Source organism: Solenopsis invicta, chromosome 14 (assembly GCF_016802725.1).
Source record: "Solenopsis invicta isolate M01_SB chromosome 14, UNIL_Sinv_3.0, whole genome shotgun sequence".
NCBI classification, from domain to species: Eukaryota; Metazoa; Arthropoda; class Insecta; order Hymenoptera; family Formicidae; genus Solenopsis; species Solenopsis invicta.
In genome coordinates, this window is record NC_052677.1 from 4,920,028 (window position 1) to 4,944,826 (window position 24,799).

Sequence of the window (24,799 nt, forward strand, 5' to 3'; positions counted from 1 at the left end):
ATGTTTATTACGTTTGCTACATTAAACGGCGTCATTTTACAGAAATTTCTGTCAAGCACTGATTACTAACGACAGAATGGTAACTGATTGACGTCGCAAATGAAACTGGAAATAATACTTCCTCGGATATATTTATATGACTCAAAAGACGCAATTACATGAATTTATTTACCGCGCGAATAGATTTTGCGCAAATAGCTTAAACGTTAGAAAATTGATTTCCAAGAAATCTTTTATTTAATCTTATTTATCGTCTGGTATGCAAAATTAAGAGGCGCGGTCGCGTCTCGCGCCAAGTGACATGCGAAGCGAAGACCGAGTTTCTTTTTAGTCTAGACATCAAGGTGACTTTATGTTATTAAACTTTACTTCGAAAAATAGCAACGTATTACATTACTTCAATGCTATTTTATTACACTATTATGCTATTTTATTACATTATTATGCACGATAAATAAGATTTTTCCTGGAACTCTATTTTCTAATAGGAGATGACGAAAACATTTCGAGGACAGTCTGCGTAAATATTAATTATAAAATCGCGCACATCTAGAGAAATATTTACGTAACATTTGAATGTATAATGTTCGAAGTAAAGTTAATAAATAATGTAAGCATACCTATATTAGAACAGTAGTATAAATACGTAAAACAATAGTATAAATGAAACAGTAATATAGTGCTATCGCTTTGCGTCAGTTTAGTATATTTGCAACATTTTTTATTGTGAAAAATGAAATCCTGTTCAAGCTGTGGCAAATCTTATCAACCTAATCTTCCAGTAAGTTCTTTTATTAGTTACATGAATAACATTAATTATTTGTACTTTCTATTATTATTGTTTTTATTTTGTTATCTATTATAGTTTCCGCCTTCAAAATGCGACACTTGTAAAGCAAGTGTCCCGGTGAATATAGTACGACCACTCATTGATGAAACAAATTCTTCTACAGCTCCTCCTTTTACAGCTGAAGAAATCATGCGGCGCGGTGGCGGAAGAGGAGCAATAATTCAAATACTACGGGAGAGGCGGGAGGCTCGTGAAAATCGTTAATTTATAATTTTGTATAATTTTTAATTTTGACTTTCCACGACAATTAGAATACGTAACTATTTTTTACTCGAGAGTCGTTTACTCAAGTTTAGTTGTTTAACAATATTTTGTTAATATTAAGATATTTATGATAGCGGCTGATGAAGGCCTAGTGAGGCAGAAATTGGTTCCGCGTTATTATAATAATGTACATTGCTCGCTAATGTATAATGCTTGCTCCTACTTGTACATAATAAAAATATATGTAATTTAGAATAACTTGATTATCATTCGTTCTTGGCCCGGCTAAAATTTTATACGAGCGAAACAAAATATAATACATATTTCTTCATATACGTCAATGATTTCTTTTAATTAGTTTCATCTTTTATGTCATCGTGAGTATACATGTAATATTGTCGTGCTCAAATAATTGAAAGCTATGTGAAATGTATGTTAATAATAATTAAATATTTCACAAAAACAAAAACAAATTATTTTAAATTATTGTTGTAAAGTACTCTTCGAACCATTCAACTTTTATTCAGAACATTTTTCTCTATCTCTTACAGTTTCGACGATACACGCTTCGAAAAAACAAAACCGATTTTTTCAAAGGGGTGTTTCACCCCTAAAAGTGAGAGTGGGCACGTATAAAAAAATACGTGTCCCTTATTTTGATCTGTACGACAACGTATTAAAGACTCGTCAAAATCGAAGGGGAACACTTTCATAGTGCACGGACGGGTGCGCGTACCATGCATTATGGAGTGGTTTTTAATTATTTAAAAAAAATGGAAATGTTGCAACATAGCTTTGTCATATACCGTTGAATTCGTAATAAAATAAGCTTTATTTTGCTTATAAAAAAAATAAAAATTTTGAAAAAAAATAGGTAGGTGGTGGGGGAAAGTATTAAAAAAAATTAAAAAAAAATTTTTCTTTATCACTGTTATAAAGTACTCTTGCAGCCATTCAACTTTTATTCAGAACATTTTTCTCTATCTCTTATAGTTTCGACGATATTTGCTTGGAAAGAAAAAATCCGATTTTTTTCAAAGGGATGTTTCACCCCCTTAAACTGAAATTGGGCACCAACAAAAAATATTTTTGTGTTACGGATGAACTCCTCTATGTGTACACCAAATTTCAGAATTTTTTGAATTTACGGGTTGCCAAACGTTCCTTGTGAGATGTGCGAGTGCGAGAGTACGAAGCAATTTACCCGGTCGTAACAATATTTTACGCATAATAATTCACATTAATTTATGAATAAAATTAATATTCATATTTTCATAATATTTCTGGAATATCAAAATCGTTTTCCACGAAATATTACATAAAGTATACATAAAATTAATACAATATTTCTATAATGTTACAAATGTTGAATAAGAATTAAAAATTATATATTAAAATAATGTTCCAAGAATTTAATATTGTAATATTATAAAAAAATTATATGTTTGTTTTTATATGTTCATTATTTTATGTTCGTTTTTTTTGTACGGTTTAACTGCTCCACATAATCTAAATATTCATTATCCATCTTGACTTCGGAGTTTTTTCCATACTATCAAAATTTGCTACAACAATGCTCTTTCGGGGTATAGTGGTAGTGGGGAGCTTTGCCAACAAACTTCGCTCCATGAAAAAAAAGAGGGCTTAGCGAAAGCAATGATACGCAGCTTCATTGTTGGTGGAGTGAGATGTCTTTGCCAGCAAATCTTTGTTGTATAAAATGGCATCTTAAGAGTAGCGCAAACAGCAGCAATTTCGGACGTAATGCTGATCATTTTTCCATGGTTGAAAAATGTAGAAACTAGAATTAGTAAACACTCATTAAATAAGAAACCTATTAGATCCATAATGGCGATTGAAGTTGGCATCGTTTAGATTTAAAAGAATTACGCTACTCTTATAATATAGAGCTCTAAAGCGTCATCTACAATGGGGTTGTAGAGTCGTAGGAGTGTAAATTTCTGCATTTTCGGTCGTAGTCGTAGTCACTTGGGGTTGATTCAATTCCAATTCCAAAGACTACCATCACTACGACTAACCAATCACAAAAATATATGATATATCGCGTTGTTGTGTATTTCCGTGCCACGGCCAGGTAATAATACTCTCCAAATAGTGTACAGTGATGAAATATTAATGCTTATTTATTACACACAAAAGAAAAGCTGGGCGATCTACTTGTTGCGCGAGGTGAAAAGAGAGAGATCGCTACTCGCTTGCTTGAACATCCTCATGCATGACAAACAAACCGAGGGAAAAGAACTAACACCGCACTCATGCCTTCTCTACCAAAAGTAACTTGTTTTAGGCGCGAATTACAAAACCATGAATTATATAACATCTTTCCCCCTCGTATAACAAAAATTACTTTCTAAAGAAGTTCATATAAAAATCAGCAAATCTAGAGGGTGGTTTTCTTTCTCTTGCTGGCAACTCTCGTCGAGTTCTAACTTCTTGAGCTGGTTGAAATGTTCCTGGTTCCTGCTCAGGAATTCCTTCTTCTTCCTGCGGAATGTTATTTTCCACGTTTTCCAGGTTATTCTGTATTGGTTCTGTGTATTGAATCTGTGTATAACGTTGTTGCGTATTTGACAGTGATTGCGACGCGTACTGCAAAACTCGCTCTGTACCATCCGGGTAACGGTGTGATAGAACAGCGCCTACACCGTAAGGACTAGCATCCGTAGCCAGGATCAATGAAAGCTTGGGGTAAAAATGCGCGAGTACCGTATCACTTTTAAAATGCTCTTTTGCTTTTTCGAAAGAAACTGCTCACAATTATTGTTCCAATTAAAACGAGCCTCTTTCTGTAATAATTTATGTAAAGGTGCTAAAATTGAACTTAAATTCTTAATAAAATGTCCGTAATAATTTACTATACCTAGGAAAGAACGTACTTCTGTAACATTTTTCGGTCTCGGCATTTGATCACTGGCCTGGATCTTTTCTGAAGTTTTATGTAACCCGTATTTGTCTATTTTGTATCTGCAATAGTTAATGTAATCTTTAAAAAATTTGCACTTGCTTTCGTTGATCATGATATTTGCTTTTACAAGAAGCTGCAGCCCTTGCTCAAGTCTTTGCATATGTATCTTGTCATTCGGACCGGTGATTTTTATGTCATCCAAGAAAACTAAGACTCCGGGAATCTCCCCTAAAATGTTTTCAATTTTGCGTTGCCAAATCGCGGGTGCCGACGCGACGCCATACATCAGCCGCGTACTACGGAATAAACCTTTATGAGTATTCAATGTAAGCAATTCACGGTCCTTTTTGCAAACTTTTAACTGTAGGTAGGCTTGCTTTAAGTCAATCTTAGAGAATTTATCCCCACCTGCCATTGACGAGAACAATTCATCAACGGTAGTGGATTCGTCTATCAGAAGATTCTTATTAATTGTGACACTGAAGTCATCACAGATGCGGATCTTATTATCGCGCTTAAGAACGGGTACTATCGGTGGGGATGCGCACGATTGGACACCACCACTCATGGCGGCCGATGCCTAGAGCTTTTCCACTGGTCAAGCGCTGTGAGTGGTGGTGTCCAATCGTGCTGTGTCCAAAAGGGTGTCACCCCTATCGGTGTAGCCCATTTGGATGTATTTACTTTTTCCAAAATACTGGCTTGAGTGAGTGACTGCAACTCCTCCTCAACAAGTGGAAGCAACTTAAAGGGAACCGTACGTGGCTTTAAGAAAACCGGCGTAGCATTTTCTTTCAACGACAGACTCGCTTGTCGACCTTTAATTTTAATAGAACTTGAATCTAGACTTTTTCGATATTGTTGTAACAATTGTGTAATCTTAAGTTCTATCTCGTCTTGTAAGGCATGTACATTATTTATTGACTCGATTAAGTGTATTTGTAATTGTCTAATCCATGCTCGGCCTACAAGTGGTTCTCGATTCACGTTGGATATGTATAAATTTAATTTTTCTGTCTTCTCTCGTAAGGTTACTTTAACTGGAATCATCCCGACAATTTGAACGGGTGTCTTACAAAATGTAACTAACTATAAGGAGGTCGGCAATGGCCGTTGATTCAAGAAATACTTTTGCATGATTCTAGTACTTACTATCGTAAGTGCGGCACCGCTATCTACCTCAAAACGCAAAGGTATGCCGTCTACTATAAGAGTCTCGAAAAATTTATCTCGATAATCGTTGTGCTCTAGCAGAAATACTTCCTCGACTTGGTTCATGGTCGCTCGCTTCGCTCCCATGCACATCTTTTGTAAGTGGCCTGGCGTGCCGCATTTATTACATTTTTTGATGTTCCTATCTAAGGTACATTTATTCGCTAAATGTTTACCTCCGCATCTGAAACACAATACATTAGAAATTGTGTTCTCACGACCTTTACTTGTATTAGATTGCACTGCATTGGTTCCTGGTTTTGTAACTTTTGTAAACGGCTTCTTCTTGGAAGAAACTTTCTTCTGTGGCTTCTTTTTCTTAACGCCCATGTAATTGACCACCGCTGTTGATCCGGATTGAAGTTGCTGCGTATCCTTCTCGGATAATTCCATGGCTGTAGCCACCTGCACAGCTTTATCAAATGTGAGATCCCTCATCTCCAACAATCAGAACTGAGCTCGCCGGCTCGCCAACCCGAAAACGAACTGGTTTCGTAAAGCGGTTTTGAGATAATTTCCAAAATTACAATGGACACTTAATTTGTGTAGAGCGACTGTAGTTTTTAATGTTTTCGTTTTCTTGTTGTTTACGTTGGTAAAAACGAAAATTTTCGGCTATCTTTAGTGGCTCTGGAGCGTAAAATTCAGCCAGACTTACAATGGACACTTAATTTGTGTAGAGCGACTGTAGTTTTTAATGTTTTCGTTTTCTTGTTGTTTACGTTGGTAAAAACGAAAATTTTTGGCTATCTTTAGTGGCTCTGGAGCGTAAAATTAAGACAGACTGACGATTAAGGTATCAAAACTTACTGTGTACGGATCTGCCGGCGCCAATCTATTACAGATGACGTCAAATGCAGTCGGCCCTTACAGAAATGAACTATTGGAAAGGCAATAATCACTATTGACTTACAATACTGATTATTCATTCTCTAATAGTGATTATGTAGCATCTAATGATTGGATTATTTGCAATAATCATTTCCTAATAGTTTTTGAATGAGTGATTATTGATTTCATAATGAGATTATTTGCAATAATCTTTCCCCAATAGTTCTTTTATGAAATGATTATTGATTTCATAATCAGGTTATTATATAATCATCAGTACACTACTTTTAATAATTAATATATAAATGATTATTAGTCGACTATTCATAAGAAACCCAATAAGAACTGTTTTATACGTTTATTAAACGCAAATATGGTATAAAACAGGTATAGATATGTGGCAGATATGTATATAGGTAAAACGGTTTTTATACGTTAGTGCAATATACGTTTATAATAATCGTTCTCATTACGTATATATATAATACGGAACGTATTTTATACGTTGAAAAATGGTTTATAAAATGCCAGAAATGTATTTACGTTTATAACACGTATAAAAATACTATAAAATACTATCATATACTAATTAAACGTTTCTTAAATATGTTTATGATTTGTAAAAGTTGTCCCTTTAAATAACGTATCAAAAATAAAATTTAATGTCCAGGTATGATATACTTTCTAATATGTTAATAAAAGTTTAAGCGTAAATTATATTTATACGTTTTTTTTTGCAGCAATATTTAAACAAATAATAGACGTATTTTATACACATTTGGTATAGCTAATTAAAGGTTTATTGAAAACATATATTATTTATGAAATGAAAAACATTTATAAATCATTTCAGAAATACCGAATACGATTAAAATCGAAGACATTCAATTATTAATAGTTATTTTAATAGTTATTTTACACGTAAAAACATATTACGGTGCTTTCAAAAATCGAACGATTTGCTTTGGTTTTGAGTCTCAAACATAGACTTTGTACTATGTTTATGGTCTCAAAGCTTTTTTGCGACGCTAGTTTCGCGGCTTACGCGGTTTCCACTAGGTGGCCATGCCGCGAGGGATTTTTTCGTGAGTCGAGTGCGGCCACAGGCATTATATCTAGGCGCCACCGTGACCATCATTCTAAATCACACTTCAGTGGAACTTTTGGGAACTAGTTATTGTAACCTTGAGACGAATTTCGCTCTCGTTTTCTTTCAAATGTGATGTGTATGTGGTTCGCTGTTCCACATAAAATTTTATATTTTTACATGCAAAAATAACAATTTGTATTGTTATTAAATCTTGTACATAAATGTTTAATTCAAATTTAATCTTTATTTAATCCTTTTGAACGAAGAAGAAGAAATATTTTTTTGGAAACTATAATTTATTACGTTTAATTATTGATTTATCAATACATATTTTATATAAATTGTAGTGACTATTGGGCTCAAATAATTTTTCAGTAGTTCTGTATAATAGTTCGTCCCGATAATCCGCGAAAAAACTATGACGAATAATCCAATAGTTTTATTAATAGTTTTACTAATAGTTACAATAGTTATTTTACTAATACGTTACAATAGTACATTTCCGTGGGGTCCAATGAATTGTAGCAAGTACGTAACTCTCTGATCGTTCGGTACATTGAAAATCTTTACTGCGGCCTTTGTAACCACCGTTTCCTGTCTGAGACGTTTGGATCGAAAAACTCGATACCGAAACTACCGTGTAAAACTACTTCCGCCATTTTCTTTGTATGCTCTTGTATTTCTCAACGTAGAGTACCCAACGGAGAATTGCCTCTTTACAAGGTAACGGCCGGTGTGTGTGTAATCTCTCTCTGGACTTAACCTCATAAACAAAATATCGTGTATCTCTTTTAATTCTAACAAGGCACGGAAAACTATCCCATCCTCGTCGTCAATCTGTTGTGTATTTTCGTGCCACGGCCAGGTAATAATACTCTCCAAATAGTGTACAGTTTGAAATATTAATGCTTACTTATTACACACAAAAAAAGCTGGACGATTTACTTGTTGGGCGAGATGAAGAGAGAGAGATCGCTACTCGCTCGCTTGAACATCCTCATGCATGACAAACAAACCGAGGGAAAAGAACTAAGGCTGCGGTCCGATTCACGCTTACAGCGCTATCAGCGCGCTCACGGTTGATCCGATTCACTTCCTGAGCGTTTTCTGCGAGCGAAGAGAACGTAATGAATTTGTGACGTCACGCGCTCACGGTGACCATGATTCCGAGGTGGGTCGACGTGAGCGTTTGCGTCATTTGTGCGGGAAATAGTTTTTGAACAGGTTAGAAAAACTAAAATTAAAATAAATAGTGACTTCATAAGAAAACATTGCACAATTGAATAATTTTAATGTTTTTGTTTTTCTTTTAATAAAAAATTTAGATAGTGTTTTTATATTAGACTTAGTCAATAAAGAGTATGCAAGGCAGAAAAAAACACAAATTAGCAAGACCAATGAGAGACTTGACCTTTGTAATACATTTATGGAAAAAGATTTATCTTCTGTCCCGTGCTCATCTATCTCAGAGGTAAATGATTCTCTGGACATCACATCTGCACAATCAGATACCGTATACTCACAATCAGTACCGCACACTTCAACACAAAATGTTAAAGAGTCAACTGGTGAGTATAAATTTAATGATGCTAAGTAATTTTGTTATTATTAATTGAGAAAATTAAAAAATTAAGAAATAAAAGAAACAAAATATATTGAGATAAATAATTGATATTAAACAGAAGTCTTAGTAAATTGTTTTGACTTTTATCGATATTAAATTATTATTAACGTTTCTCAACATCCTTTGTTTTTCATTCGTTTCTTAGCTTTTTAACTTTCCCAATTTGTTTTGTACACATGAGCTAGACATTTATAATCAATGACTTCTTGGATATCTTATAGATAATGAAAAAACTTTATTTATATGGTCATCAAAGACTGTATACTTACTCCTGGAGAAATATGAGGAACGAATGAACGAATTCTCTTCGGGAACAAAACGTCATTCTAAAATCTGGGAAAATATTGCAAGCGAAATGAATAAAGTTGATCCAAATATTGTAGTATCAGGACCACAATGTCAGTCGAAAATGAATAGCATGAAAAAAATATATAGAAAAATCATAGACCACAATAATATATCTGGAAATAATCGAAAGTCATGGCAATATTTTGAGGTATATTTTATCTACAATGTATAAATGTTCTTCTCAAGTTCTTTTTCTACACACAAATAGGTTTATGTAATTGATAATTTGTTTTATTTTTAGAGAATGAATGAATTATTTGGAAAATCAGGATGGGCAAATCCGAAAGCAACAGCATCAGATTCTGGATCTTCATCTCTTGCAAATTCAATAGATGAAAATAGCAATATCAAGAAATCTGCCATTAAGAAATTAAAATCTGATAAACTTTTAGATGAATTTGTGAAACAAATGAAAGAAGATAGACAGGAAAGAGAGAAGAAAAAAGAGGAAAGGCAATTAATTATATTGCAAGAACTAAAAGAACAAAAAGAAAAGCAACATAAAGAGAAAATGGATATAATGAAAACATTCTGCGAAGCTATTTCAGGCAAAAATATTTGACTAACTATTTTTACATGAAAGATTTGAGTTCCTATATTGTGTGCAATTTTTAAGTTAACTTTATTGTATTCAAATTTTTTATTTTTAGTCACTTTCTTCATTTATTTTCATTTTATATTTTATGTATTTCTTGCTACTTACCATTGTACTTACTGTGATTTTATTAATTATTCTTCGTTTTAAAATAGATATGACAATTGTGATGTTGGTTTAAGTATAATATCTATGAACTTTATTTTTTTTTATGTATGTTGTTTAAACAAAATATCTATGTATTTTAATTTTTTTTAATTTTTTATGTATTTTTATGTTTAAGAATAAAGGTATACTAGGATAGGTGCACACAACAATAAAAAATGTAAAGACTGATTCAAATTAATTTGCATACATTTATTCATTTTTATAAAGATTTAGTTGATGAGGAAATAGTTTATAAGAGTTAATACATTAAAAAGATTTTATAAATTACGCAAATACACGTTCATTATCTCTCATTACCAAATTGTTCATTATTCTTTGTCGTTTTCTGTTGCCTTCATTTGTTCTATCCGATATTAATATTCCGTGCTGGATGTGTTGATTTTGATTTGGCACATCAATATTATTTATATCAAATAAATCATTATTTATGATACAAATGTTATGTAAGACTGCAGTTGCCAATAGTATTCTGGTATTTTTTCTAACGTAATCATGGGTAAACAATCTAAAATACTTCTCCATCGCGCTTTCCAAACACCAAAGACCCTTTCAATTGCCTTTCGAGCTGATGAGTGACAAAAGTTGAAATTCTTTTGTCTAAGGCTCAAATGACCATTGTCTTTAAACGATACCATCATATTGGTATGTATATCATATGCAGCATCACCAACAAGATGACTATCATTACAGAAATATTTTTCTGGATTCTCAAAGTACCGAGCCACTGGAGAGATTCTAAAAATTCGTGCGTCATGCACAGAGCCAGCATTCCCAGGAAACATGATTGTAAATAATAAATTTTGGGTACACACAGCCTGAAAATAAAACAAAATTTACATTTACAGATTACATATTCTACAGACTATTATATTTATTAATTTCTCATGAAATGTTACCTGCACATGAATTGATGCGTATCCTTTTCTATTAATGTATGCTTGATGATTATCATCCCGAGGAGATCGTATTTCCACATGAGTGCCATCTATGGCTCCTATTACACGTGGAAATACACTCACACGCTCAAATGCTATCATTACTTCAGTAGCTTTCTTCCTTGAGGCCACTGAATAATTTGAGGAGCTAAGGTGTGCAAGGCGTATGTAACTCGTCTCATAGCGCGAATTGCCGTCGCCTTTCCCAAATCAAATTTCATACACACAGATCTGAAAGCCATGATTTATTTCAAAAGTTTTCCCAGCAAACGAAAATGAATTAAAATGGATTAAAATAAATTTAGATTTTCAGAAGTACGCATTCGTGAAAATCTGAATCCATCTGAATCCACTTTAATCCATTTTCGTTTGTTAACAATTATTTTAAAAAAACTAGTATATTGATTGCAATAAACCTGTATGAGTCTGGTGTAGTCATCATCCAAAGAGCCATTAACAATTGCTTTTTTGCTGGAATAGGCTTTCTATCTGCAACTGACTTTGTAGAAGTCAAACTTGGTCCAATCAATCTTAAAACATGGTCGAAGATCGTTGGAAGTAATCTATTCGAAAAATCAACAGGAGAGTCATGAAGTTTGCTAAGATTTTAATTATGACAATAAATATAAGATTAGCAACCAAAATAAAAACAACATACTAAAAATGTGTTTTAAATTTTTGTGCTGTGTACCCTGAGATAAATCTTTCTATAAAGTCTTGAATCCGAGATCTTCTGTTCAATTTTTTTTTGTTTACTTATAATTAAAGCAGCATGCAAATTTTTTATAGTTTCCTCATCATCGCTTGAAGATGAATAAAATAAACGATTCAAATCCTCACTATCAGACTCCTCTAAAGCAATTTCCATCAATTGTAATGCTGCGACCTTACACTGAATATTCATTTTTCTTTCCTCGAGGCTGGTTTCTAAAATTAAGATACTTGACTAAGGCCTCCTTATCTAAACAACACACAATGTTTATAAAATATTTATAATAATTATGTGAATATTATAAAAATAATTGTCAAAATATTTGATAAATATTTTTATGATCTTACATTCAACAGATCATAAATATTTATTATAAATATCACAATAAATATTATAATAAATATTGTATAAAATATTAAAATATAGACTAAACGTTTATTATAAATATTTATGATCTGTTTAATCTAAGAGTACAAAAATATTTATAAAATATTTTAATAAATTTTTAAAATAAATATTGTATATCATCTAGGTAACTAATTTTATTATAAAAAATTATTAAATATACTTTTTACAATTCTATTTATTATAAGATTTTATTAGTGTTTTAAAAAATAAAATAATTAAGCTTTACTTACGCTAGGTATCTTAGGTTATATCCCTATGAGTAGCGTTTACAAGTGGTCCAAAACGTTTATTGTCGTCAAGCGCCTTAAGCATCCTAACGAATCGGACCGATCATGAGCGTCGTGAGTACAGTGAGCGCTGTGAGCGTGAATCGGACCGCAGCCTATGTGATTTTACATACTTTCCTCAAGTTCAATGAACTGCGCGCCGAATTAATTTTCAGTCATTACACAATTCTAAATTGAACGAGATTAAGTAATATCACGTTTTTTTTATTAGAATTAGTTTATATGTTTAAGTGTAATTTATAATAAAAACTTTCTTAAATTGTTTAAATACTTACTTAGATATTATATATATTCTGGATTAACCTTCCGTAGGCAGTCTTGGTCTTTTTTGTTTAAAGCGAAATTCTTAATTTCAAATTTTTTTGCTCAAATTCAAATTTTTATTAAATAAAAGTTTTAACATTAAAGGAGTTAGTTATTTGACAATGTAGGAGTGTGGAAAAGTAATATAACCGTGAATTTTTCTATTTTCCCTTAGCTTTCCTAGTTTGTGCCATATGACACAGAGAGACGATCAGAGGACGTCCTTAGGATCGACTTAAGATTTGGACGATCTAAAGACGTCCTTAGACTCGGCTTAGGACTTAAACGTCCCAAGAACGTCCTTTGAATACAGTGTTCCAATCAGCACACAACATTTTTTTAATGTTTTTTTAATATTTATTTAATATTAATTTTTCATTGTACAATTCATTATAACAAAAATATTTATTAAACATTTATTTAATATTTATTTAACATTAATTTTATATTTAAAATAATGAGTTAGAAAAAATATTTATTTAAAATTTATTTAACGTTTATTTAACATTTATTTAACATTAACTAAATATTTGAAATAATGATTTGGGAAAATGTTTATTTAACGTTTATTTAATATTTATTTCACATTAATTTTTTATTTAAAAAGACATTTTCTAAAAACATTAATTTAACATTTATTAAACTGTTGCGTCCGCGGATTAGCGAAGGTTGCGATCCCGGGACGTAGTTCTGGTTCGTTGGTTAGTTTTGGAGTTAAGGCAGCTGTCACCAGTCGCGGCTCCGAATCGTGTGATAACACGGCCGGATACGCGACAAATTCCTTGTATGGGAAGTAGGAGGTATTGTAAGAAGATATATTATTAGGTGATTTATGAGTAGGTTTAGAAAATGTAGTAGCGTTTTATTAACGCTACTGGAGTTGTAGCGTGCGTGCTTGAGCTTGGCGTGGGATTAAATGAATGACAGAGCGTGTAATGATTAAACTGAATATGTATATGTATTTTCGTGATTACGGAATAGTAGATGGTTACATATGGGGGCTGCGGGTAAAACGTCATTTTGCGAAAGAAGCGCTTTCTCCCGCCGACATACGCGCGGTGTGCCCTACGTTTGCCCATGCGTGCTTCAAGCGAGACATGGTAGAGTTAATATGGGAGAAGGATTGCCACGTGAATGCGTAAATGAGCGGGTAACTTACCGATCTTCCGAATGGACGACTTTAACGCGAGAGAGAGAGAGCTCAGTATAAAAGATCTACGAGATTTAGAAAAATAAATTAGTGATCAAGTATTTGTTACGAGTGACGAATCCGTTGGGTCGGAGTGGTCACCCGTTAGAACGCCTCCCTTAAAGGTGGGAATTATACGGGAAAAGAGGGGACGGTGAAAGCGTCGAGGAGTCGCGCTAGCGAATCTTCCTCGACGGGTTGGCAAGGGAAGAAGGACGGTGTCGAAGAGTCGCGTTAGCGAATCTTCTTCGACGCCGCAGGAAAGAGAGAGAGAGAGGAGACGTCGAAGAGTCGCGTTAGCGAGTCTTCTTCGACGCTGTAGGAGAGGGGAGAGAGGAGACGTTGGAGAGTAGCTTTCGCGAGTCTTCTCCAACGCTCGGAAGAAAGGGAGGGAGGCAGAGAAACGAGTGAGGCCACACTCTAGCTAGTGCTAGGTGAGGTTCAACCCTCAGGATCTCTGGTGGAAAGGAGGGAGAGGAAAAGAGGCGATCCGACCGGGGCCACCCCGAAGACCAACGTCTTCGTCAGGAGTAAAACCCTCCCGTCGCTGAGATCGTACCTGGAGGTCTGAACGTTGGTGGTCGCCGATGGCAGCGAATCTCACTCGACCAACAAGACTGATCTGAATCTCGAGCTCCGATTTTGCTCTTTATATAGGCAAGGATATGGGCAAGAGGTGTCGCGGGACGATTCCTCAGGTTCGCGGAAAATTCGGAGCGATAGTTTTTCGTAACGTGTGGCCCTTAGAAGCCCGCCCCGTTCCGCAACCGCGCGGCTTGTGTCTATATCGCGCGAGCGCTTGTAGACTTCTCCGGGGATCGCGACTCGCGGGGGCACCGCATACCAAGCACCGACGCGAAATCCAGTGCCCAGGAAATTAATGGAATTTAATAGAATTTATATTGAGAGTGTGCGAGGCGATAGCGCCAAGCACATGCAATAGTTTTACGTATAAAAAGTTAAGGTTTAATTATCGTTCGTAGGAGATTGATTGATTCAAAATTATTTGGCATTTTTATTGGCCGTGATTTTAGAGTTGTTTCGATCTGAGTTGCATGGCGCAGCAGTGGGAAGCGTCCATGAGTGGATCACGCTTAGATAATTATAAATTTGCCATTCTTAATATTTCGTATTAAATTGGAAAGATGAATAGAATTCCAACGCGCGGAGCTTGTTGGTATCAGAGGGGGTCGCGAGCCGAGGGGTCGGCGGGCACGATGTTTGTCTCGCGCCGATGGACGCTCGCGGGTGTTGCACGTCGAGGGGGCGGCACGAGGTAGCCAAGCCTAGAGTCCCTAGAAGTAGAGAGTCTGGACATCTGTTCCTAAAATGTCGGTGATGAAGTCAGTGTATGTACGTGAGCTTTATGTGTGTGTATGTTTATTGTTGTGTGCACTTGAACGTGTTGTATGCTGTAATCACATTGGCTAAAGAGGATTAAATAGGGATCCGTATTGGTGCTGCCATTTTAGGTGCACAATCACGTGTATCCAATCACGTGGAACCCCGAGATGTCCAGACTCTCTACTTCTAGGGACTCTAGCCAAGCCGTATAAAATTTGAAATCGAGCGATATCGACTGATGCGGGATTTATCTAATTGATCGGAGGATGTTTCCGGATTCTGATTAGGTTATTATTAGTACGGATGGCGCGGAAAAATAAAAATTTTCTCGCCAGACGTAACAAAACATTAATTTAATATTTATTTCACATTAATTTCTTATTTAAAAAAACATTTTTTAAAAACATTAATTTAACATTTATTAAACATTAATTTAATATTTATTTTACATTAATTTTTTATTTAAAAAAACATTTTTAAAAATAATAATTTAAAATGTATTAAACATTAATTTAATATTTATTTCACATTAATTTATCATTAAAAACATTTTTTAATAACATTAATTTATCATTTATTCAACATTAATTTAATATGTTGAATATAATTTATATTTATTTTACATTAATTTTTTATTTAAAAAAACCGTTTATAAAAACATTAATTTAACATTTACTTAACATTTATTTAATATTCACTTTATATTAATTTTTTATTTGAAACAACAATTTCAAAAACATTAATTTTACATTTATTGAATATTAATTTAATAATTATTATTTATTTTTTTTAATAAACATTTTTTAACTATTTATTTAATGTTGTTATTATTGTTTAAGTATTTATTTTTCATGAATTATTTAATTGAAAAAATGATTTAGTTAGCATTTTTTAAATGTTTATTTAATATTTATTTAATGTTTATTTAATATTAATTTTTTTACTTATTTTTTATCTTTATAAAATTATGTTTATTTATTATTTATTTAACATTTAAGCTCTTTATTTTTTAATTATTATTAAATTTAAAATTTGTTTAAAAAATGTTTCAATAACATCTATGAAAATCAGTAAAAAATTAACTTATATATATTTAAATAAATAATATACTTTAATTATAATATACTAATAATAATAATATACTTTAATTATATTTTGTCTTTTCGATAATATATTGACTTGATCTATCAGTGATGTATCTGCATATACATAAAGTGTTTACAGATCATCACAAGGGATCAGTTGGCAGCGATCATAAAAGTCAAGCAACGTTCATTGGAGTCGCAACTTGGATGGGTAACCACGTGGAAATTTCCGAGAAAAAAATTCTTAAGAAAAAAACCTCAATATTAAAAAAAATTGTTTAATGTAAAAAGGGATGTAAATCCACTAATTTTAATGTTTTTGAAAAATTTTTTTATTGCAAAAGCTTTTTTTTAAATATTGTTTTGCTCATTTATGCTTCGTTAAAAAGAACGTTTCTTTAACGTTTAATAAACGTTTTCTTTAAATGTTTTAAAAACGTTTTTATAATATTTAAAAAACATTTTTTTAAATGTTAAAATAAACATTTTTTTTATGAAAAAAGGGCACTTAACCCATTATTTTTAATGTTTTTATAAATGTTTTTATAAATGTTTTTTAAATGTTTTTAAAAACATTTTTTAAATATTGTGTGCTATTGAGGTGCTGTGTGCGACTTAAAATCTAGTGGGTATAATGTAGGCTATATATAGAGGCTGTATGTTCCTTCAGTTTATTTAACATTTCTCGGGAAGTCCTGAAATTTTCATCCTAATATAATATCCTAAGTCCGTCCAATTATTGTCCCGGAACATTTAGGACGAATTCAGGATCATCCCGAGGACGTCTTGTGTTATTAGGGTTATTATTGTCTCACCGATTACCGCGTTGACTCGCAATTTCTTGTTTTTCATTACTTATTTTTTTTATAATAATATTGTCCAATTAATATATTTTTTTATTTGTCAAGACGGTAAAAGTTAAAAATAATGAATTTATAAATATGTCAAGGAGATTGTTGCCTATTTGTTCTTGTCGAAATCTGGTAGAGAATTGAATCCAATTTTAAGATTTTGTTTAAAGAAAAGAACATTTAGAGATGTGAAATTGTTAATTTGCTGCGTAAGTGGTCGTTAACTCTATTCCAATTACATTTATAAATAAGCAAGCTTACAATTAGTCTCAGTATTTTTTTATTGTTATATGCTGATTTTATAATGCGTTATAGAAATTTGTTTAAACATCACTGTTTTAATTTTAACATAATTTTTTACTTGATTATACATAATATCCCACACAGCACAAAATGTCTTCAGAATATTGTTAGAATATTATTGAAATATTTTGAAATATTTTGGTGAATATCTCAGAGATATTCTGACGATGTCAGCAGAACGTCTCATGCCTGCCGCAAATTTACTTTAGAACACTATAGAAAAAATGTTTATAGTTCTGAATGTGTTTTTTGAAACAAACATTACATATACGGAATGAGGTTTATCTTATACGATTTATATAATTTTTAATAAGGTAATAAACACACGTATGATAGTAACATGATGGCATCGGTTTGCTATCCGCGTTTAACAGCATATTGATGGCATGTTGTAAAAATGTAAAATTTTATGTAGAACCTCATTCCACACACATGTCACATTTGAAAAAAATGAGAGCGAGTATTTGTCTTGAGGTTACAACAAGCAGCTCCTAATTAAGATTCTCACTGAAGTGTGAGCTGTTGAAGCTGTCGCATTCGACTCACGAGAAGATTCCCGCGGCATGGCCGCCTAGCGATGGCACATGAAACATTCGGAAAGATTTAAAACGAAACGTCTCCAGAATATTAAGAGAATATTGCGAATATAATATTTAAAATAGAATGTCTTTAAAATATTTAATTTGCCCCTTACAGAAATGGACTATTGTAACTATTAGTAAAGCTATTAATAAAACTATTGGATTATTCGTCATAGTTTTTTCGCGGATTATTGGGACAAACTATCACACAGAACTATTGAAAAATTATTTGAGCCCAATAGTCACTACGATTTATATAAAATATGTATTGATATAAATCAATAATTAAACGTAATAAATTATAGTTTCCAAAAAAATATTTCTTTTTCGTTCAAAAGGATTAAATAAAGATTAAATTTGAATTAAACATTTATGTACAAGATTTAATAACAATACAAATTGTTATTTTTGCATGTAAAAATATAAAATTTTATGTGGAACAGCGAACCACATACACATCACATTTGAAAGAAAACGAGAGCGAAATTCGTCTCAAGGTTACAATAACTAGTTCCCAAAAGTTCCACTGAAGTGTGATTTAGAATGATGGTCACGGTGGCGCCTAGATATAATGCCTGTGGCCGCACTCGACTCACGAAAAAATCCCTCGCGGCATGGCCACCTAGTGGAAACCGCGCAAGCCGCGAAACTAGCGTCGCAAAAAAGCTTTGAGACCATAAACATAGTACAAAGTCTATGTTTGAGACTCAAAACCAAAGCAAATCGCTTGATTTTTGAAAGCACCGTAATATGTTTTTACATGTAAAATAACTATTAATAATTGAATGTCTTGGATTTTAATCGTACTCGGTATTTCTGAAATAATTTATAAATGTTTTTTATTTCATAAATAATATACGTTTTCAATAAACCTATAATTAGCTATACCAAATGTGTATAAAATACGTTTATTATTCGTTTAAATATTGCTGCAATAAAAACGTATAAATATAATTTACGCTTAAACTTTTATTAACATATTTAAAAAGTATATCATACCTAGATATTAAATCCTATTTTTGATACGTTATTTAAAGGGACAACTTTTAAAAATCATAAACGTATTTAAGAAACGTTTAATTAATATATGATAGTATTTTATACTATTTTTATACGTGTTATAAACGTAAATACATTTTTGGCATTTTATAAACCATTTTTCAACGTATAAAATACGTTCCGTATTATATATACGTAATAAAAACGATTATAATAAACGTATATTGCATTAACGTATAAAAACCGTTTTACCTATATACATATCTGCCATATACCTATGCCTATACTTGTTTTATACCATACTTGCGTTTAATATACGTATAAAACAATCCAGTTCTTTTTGGGTTTATTATGAATAGTCGACTAATAATCATTTATATATTAACTATTAAAAGTAGTATGCTGGTGATTATTCCAAATAACCTGATAATGAAATCAATAATCTTTCCATAAAAGAACTATTGGGGAATGATTATTGTAAATAATATCATTATGAAATCAATAATCACTCATTCAAAAACTATTAGGAAATGATTATTGCGAATAATCCAATCATTAGATGCTACATAATCACTATTAGAGAATGAATAATCACTATTGTAAGTCAATAGTGATTATTGGCTTTCCAATAGTTCATTTCCGTAAGGGGCAACATTCTGAAACATTTCAAATAGAATGTTGCCAGACTATTTTTGTATAAAACGTTTGGAAAGATTTACAGCGAAAATATTTCAAATGTTTTTTACAGAATAACTTATTTGAAATATTTCTGTAAACTTGTAAAGATATTACAAATAGGATATTTTATTTGAAATATTCTATGGACATTCAATTTAAAATATTACATTTGCAATATTCTCTTAATATTCTGAAGACATTTTGCTTTAAATATTTCCGAACGTTTCATATAAAATAGTCTAGCGATATCTTATTTAAAATGTTTCAGAATGTTGCGAATTAAATATTTTAGAGACATATTTAGAGACACTGCCCATCAAAAAAAGCGGTACACCAAAAATTTAGGAAAAATTTACAAAACTTCAAATGCTTGTAAAACCGAAAATATTCATGATACAGGGATACTTTAAAAACAAAAATAAAGCTGAAGCCTGTACTTTGAGAAACTTTTAGTACCGATTAAGTGGCATGATCAATTTGCTAATGGCGGATGACATAACAAAAACTTGCAAAATTGAAAAGTAAAACGTGAAGTTTCTGCAATTGCATGGAGTGAAGCAGTAACTCAATAAGGTAAAAAGCGCATAAAAGTTCAAAATTTTCCCTTTAAAATACGTTTTTGCGGAACTCGATACAATAATTTTTCGGGAAGTTATGCCAATTTGTAGAAAAATTGATTTTTACGAGATAATAATGAATTATGAATTGTAATGCCGCGGTTATCAATGCAAATTTCTACCATCCTGTCCAGGATATGTTGTTGATTTGAAAACATATCCGTCTGTTTGTGTGTATGTGCGCGCGCGTGTGTGTGTGTGTGTGTGTGTGCGTATGCGTATTTACATAAGTACTCTTGAGCAATGAAAGTCGTTTTTGTTTCTATTCTCCAGATGGACGAGAACGAATTTATCGTCGCAGTGGAGAACAATTTGCACTGTAAGTCAGAGATAACTACAATGGAGGCGGTGTAATGATGATTTCGGCAGGAATTTCAGCAAATGTTCATACAGATCTGCATTTCTTTGACAGGAACGTAGATATATACGTGGAAAAAGTACTCATTTCATACGTTAAATTGTTCCGTACGCACCCTTCATTAGAGAGAATTTTTTGTTTATGCAAGACAATGCTCGACCACCTATTGCAAGAAGAGTGCTTGATTTCTTGTATGAAATTGGCATAAACCAACTTGATTGCCGGCAAACAGATTTAAATCCCATAGAACACTTATGGGACAACCAGATAGGAAAGTACGAAATCACGTATCCGCTCCTCAAACACTGCAAAAACTTCAAAAAGTTCTTGAAAACGAGTGGAATATGATAACGCAGGATAAAATTAAAGGATTAATAAGAAGTATACCTCATCGTGAATGAATAAAGTAATAAGCGTACGAAAAGGTCATACCCATTATTAGTACACATGTGTGCGCACGCACACACACATACCAGAAGGTGGGTTTGGAGTCTTCAAATACTGTGGAATTGATGAACCACGTGGTCCTTATCCTTGTGGTATGTAAATAGGCGCGCGCGCACACACACACACACACACACACACACACACGCGCGCGCGCGCGCGGATATGTTTTCAAACCAACAACATGTCCTGGACAAAACTGTAGTGATTTGCATTGAGAACGGCGTCATTACAATTCATAATTTATTATTATTTCGTAAAAATCAATTTTTCTAAATTGGCATAACTTCCCAAAAAATTATCGCATCGAGTTCGGCAAAAGCGCATTTTGAAGAGAAAATTTCAAAATTTTACGCGTTTTTTACCTCATTGAATTATGTAATTCTCTCCATGCAACTCTAGAAACTTCATGTTTTACTTTTTAATTTTGCAAGTTTTTGTTATATTATCGGCCATTAGCAAATTGATCATATCACTTAATCGACATTAAAAGTTTCTCAAAAGTTTCTCAGGCTTCAAGCTTTACTTTTGTTTTTGAATCATCCCTGTATCATAAATATTTCCGGTTTTACAAGCGTTTAAAGTTTGGTAAATTATTCTTTCTAAATTTTTGGTGTATCGCTTTTTTTGCTCGGCAGTATAAAATAGTCTGGCAACATTCTATTTGAAATGTTTCAAAATGTTGCGAATTAAATATTTTAGAGACATTCTATTTTAAATATTACATTCGCAATATTCTCTTAATATTCTGGAGACGTTTTATTTCAAATCTTTTTGAATGTTTCATGCCGCTAGGCGACCACGCCACGTGGGATTTTCTCGTGAGTCGAATGCGGGCACAGGCGTTATATCTAGGCGCCACCGCAACCGCCTTACGAGCTCACACTTCAGTGAGAATCTTAATAAGAAGCTGCTTGTTACAACTTTGAGACGAACACTCGCTCTTATCTTTTTCAAATGTGACAAGTGTGTAGAACGATGTTCCACATAAAATTTTACATTTTTACAATATGCCGTCAATATGCTGTTAAACGCAAATAGCAAACCGATGGCAACAGTTGCCATCATGTTACTATCATACGTGTGTTTATTACATTATTAAAAATTATAAAAGTCGCATAAGGTAAACCTCATTCCGTATATGTAATGCCTGTTTCAAAAAACACATTTAGAACTATAAAATTTTTTTCTATAGTGTTCTAAAGTAAATTTGCGGCAAGCATGAGACATTCTGCTAACATCGTTAGAATATCCCTGAGATATTTAACAAAATATTTCAAATTTTAAATGTAATATTCTAGCGATATTCTGAAGACATTCTGTGCATATATTTTCAGAATATTACACAATATCTCCAGTATTGCCAAGTGCGGACATGAGACATTCTGATGACGTCGTCAAAATATCTCTGAGATATTCACCAAAATATTTCAAATTTTAAATGTAATATTCTAGCAATATTCTGAAGACATTCTGTGCTGTATGGGAAATGTCCTTTTTCTACAATTTTTTTACAGGTTGATTGTATCAATATAATTATGTAATGTTATTTGGTTTGCCATTAAATTTTTATTACAATTCTTTGTAACTTTTAGTACTTCAGTAACTTTCAGCAATTTTATATAAATCTTTAGAATACAGCAATAGTTAGCCCTTCTGAATGCGATCAGAAGATCACTATACAGCGCTAGTGCGTATTGTAACTAAGTAATGAAGGTGCCGTCACATCCCATACAGCACAGAAAATTCCAGCAACATTGCAGCAACGTTGCAATGTTGCAGATTGCAATGCAATATTACGGAGACATTGCAGAAACATAAATTAACAATATGCCTGCAACATCGCACGGCATATGCCAGTAATATTCCGGAAACATTGCAATATCATAATTTTTTAATAAAGTACTGGCAATAAAGAGCCAAAGCAGAATATTCGCGTATAATAATATATTAATTTAACTCATCCATAATTATTCATCCGCATTTAACAAACTAAGGTCGGGCGTTACTAAATTTTCCGCTGAATCTCTACATTCCCTAAGAATACAATCGTCCATATATCGACTGTAAGTCGACTCATCCAAGTCAGGCTTTCAAAGTTGACTGCAAATCGACTTTGCATAGACGTCTGCAAACATCCTTCAAATGCTGACTAAGACGTCTAGAAAAAGGCATGCGGTCTAGTGGTGCTGTGTGCATCATAGTATTGTTAAGAAACATAAATATTTATATCAATAGATGAAATAGGTCCATATATGAAGAAACCTCGATCTACAGCCCAATGAACAAACAATATTTTTAATTGTTTTTTTAATAAAAATTTTTTTATATTTAATTTAATTATTGTATTATATTGATATATAATTTCTAATTGCATCTTATTTAAACAAATAACAGAAAAGTTATTCTAGATGCTATTCTGCATTTGCAAAATTAGTAAAAAAAACTATAATTTTATATTTGTTTATATAAATATTGTGCTTTAATTATACATATTTCATTTTTTCGATAACGTATATTGACCTGATCTACCAGTTATATACACATATCAGCATAATCCAATCAGCACACAATATTTAAAAAATGTTTTTAAAAACATTTAAAAAACATTTTTAAAAACATTTATAAAAACATTAAAAATAATGGGTTAAGTGCTCTTTTTTTCATTAAAAAAATGTTTATTTTAACATTAAAAAAAATGTTTTTCAAATATTATAAAAACGTTTTTAAAACATTTAAAGAAAACGTTTATTAAACGTTAAAGAAACGTTCTTTTTAACGAAGCATAAATGAGCAAAACAATATTTAAAAAAGCTTTTGCAATAAAAATATTTTTTAAAAATGTTAAAATTAGTGGATTTACACTCCTTTTTACATTAAACAATTTTTTTTAATATTGAGATTTTTTTTTTAAGAATTTTTTTCTCGAAAATTTCCACGCGGTCACCTATCCAAGTTGCGACTCCAGTGAACGTTGCTTGACTTTTATGATTGCTGCGAACTGATCCCTTGTGATGATCTGTAAACACTTTGTGTGTATGCATGTACATCACTGATAGATCAGGTCAATATTTTATCGAAAAGACGAAATATATATAATTAAAGTATATTATTTATTTAAATATATATAAGTTAATTTTTTATTGATTTTCGTAGATGTTATTGAAATATATTTTAAACAAATTTTAAATTTAATAATAATTAAAAAATAAAGAGCTTAAATGTTAAATAAATAATAAATAAACATAATTTTATAGAGATAAAAAATAAGTAAAAAAATTAATATTAAATAAACATTAAATAAATATTAAATAAACATTTAAAAAATGCTTACTAAAATCATTTTTTCAACTAAATAATTTATGAAAAAGAAATACTTAAACAATAATAACAACATTAAACAAATAGTTAAAAAATGTTCATTAAAAAAAAATAAATAATAATTATTAAATTAATATTCAATAAATGTAAAATTAATGTTTTTGAAATTGTTATTTCAAATAAAAAATTAATATAAAATGAATATTAAATAAATATTAAGTAAATGTTAAATTAATGTTTTTATAGACGGTTTTTTTAAATAAAAAGTTAATGTAAAATATATATTAAATTAATGTTAAATAAATGGTAAATTAATGTTTTTAAAACATGTTTATTCAAATGAAAAATTAATGTAAAATAAATATTAAATTAATGTTGAATAAATGTTAAATCAATGTTTTTAAAAAATATTTTTTCAAATGATAAATTAATGTGAAATAAATATTAAATTAATGTTTAATACATTTTAAATTAATATTTTCAAAAAATGTTTTTTTAAATAAAAAATTAATGTAAAATAAATATTAAATTAATGT

General features: G+C 31.6%; 3 protein-coding genes across 6 annotated transcripts; 1 reads left to right on the forward strand and 2 right to left on the reverse strand.

Annotated features, from left to right (window-relative positions):
* Positions 1-3,331: 3,331 nt before the first annotated feature.
* Positions 3,332-6,150, reverse strand: LOC120359592. 2 transcript variants are annotated; one of them, XR_005576362.1, is made up of 3 exons: positions 5,133-6,150; positions 3,936-4,039; positions 3,332-3,861 (listed from the first exon to the last, which is right to left on the reverse strand). XR_005576362.1 is itself a non-coding variant. In XM_039457601.1 (2 exons), exons 1-2 carry the CDS (start codon positions 5,628-5,630, stop codon positions 4,010-4,012), a joined length of 528 nt encoding a protein of 175 aa, XP_039313535.1. In that variant the 5' UTR covers positions 5,631-6,150; the 3' UTR covers positions 3,332-4,009. The 2 variants fall into 2 exon arrangements, 1 of the variants encoding a protein (XP_039313535.1); XM_039457601.1 differs by having other exon boundaries at positions 3,332-4,039.
* Positions 6,151-7,360: 1,210 nt separating this feature from the next.
* On the forward strand, positions 7,361-9,669 carry LOC105207134. Its single transcript, XM_026141564.2, has 3 exons — positions 7,361-8,681; positions 8,959-9,233; positions 9,327-9,669. The coding sequence occupies exons 1-3, from the start codon at positions 8,540-8,542 to the stop codon at positions 9,645-9,647; spliced, it is 738 nt and encodes a 245-aa protein (XP_025997349.2). The 5' UTR covers positions 7,361-8,539; the 3' UTR covers positions 9,648-9,669.
* Positions 9,670-10,016: 347 nt separating this feature from the next.
* Positions 10,017-12,917, reverse strand: LOC120359555 (protein ALP1-like). 3 transcript variants are annotated; one of them, XR_005576337.1, is made up of 5 exons: positions 12,134-12,917; positions 11,442-11,744; positions 11,200-11,346; positions 10,745-11,014; positions 10,017-10,663 (listed from the first exon to the last, which is right to left on the reverse strand). XR_005576337.1 is itself a non-coding variant. In XM_039457489.1 (2 exons), the coding sequence occupies exons 1-2, from the start codon at positions 10,883-10,885 to the stop codon at positions 10,274-10,276; spliced, it is 531 nt and encodes a 176-aa protein (XP_039313423.1). In that variant the 5' UTR covers positions 10,886-10,988; the 3' UTR covers positions 10,017-10,273. The 3 variants fall into 3 exon arrangements, 1 of the variants encoding a protein (XP_039313423.1); XR_005576336.1 differs by having other exon boundaries at positions 11,442-11,710; positions 12,134-12,915; XM_039457489.1 differs by lacking the exons at positions 11,200-11,346; positions 11,442-11,744; positions 12,134-12,917 and having other exon boundaries at positions 10,745-10,988.
* Positions 12,918-24,799: the final 11,882 nt, after the last annotated feature.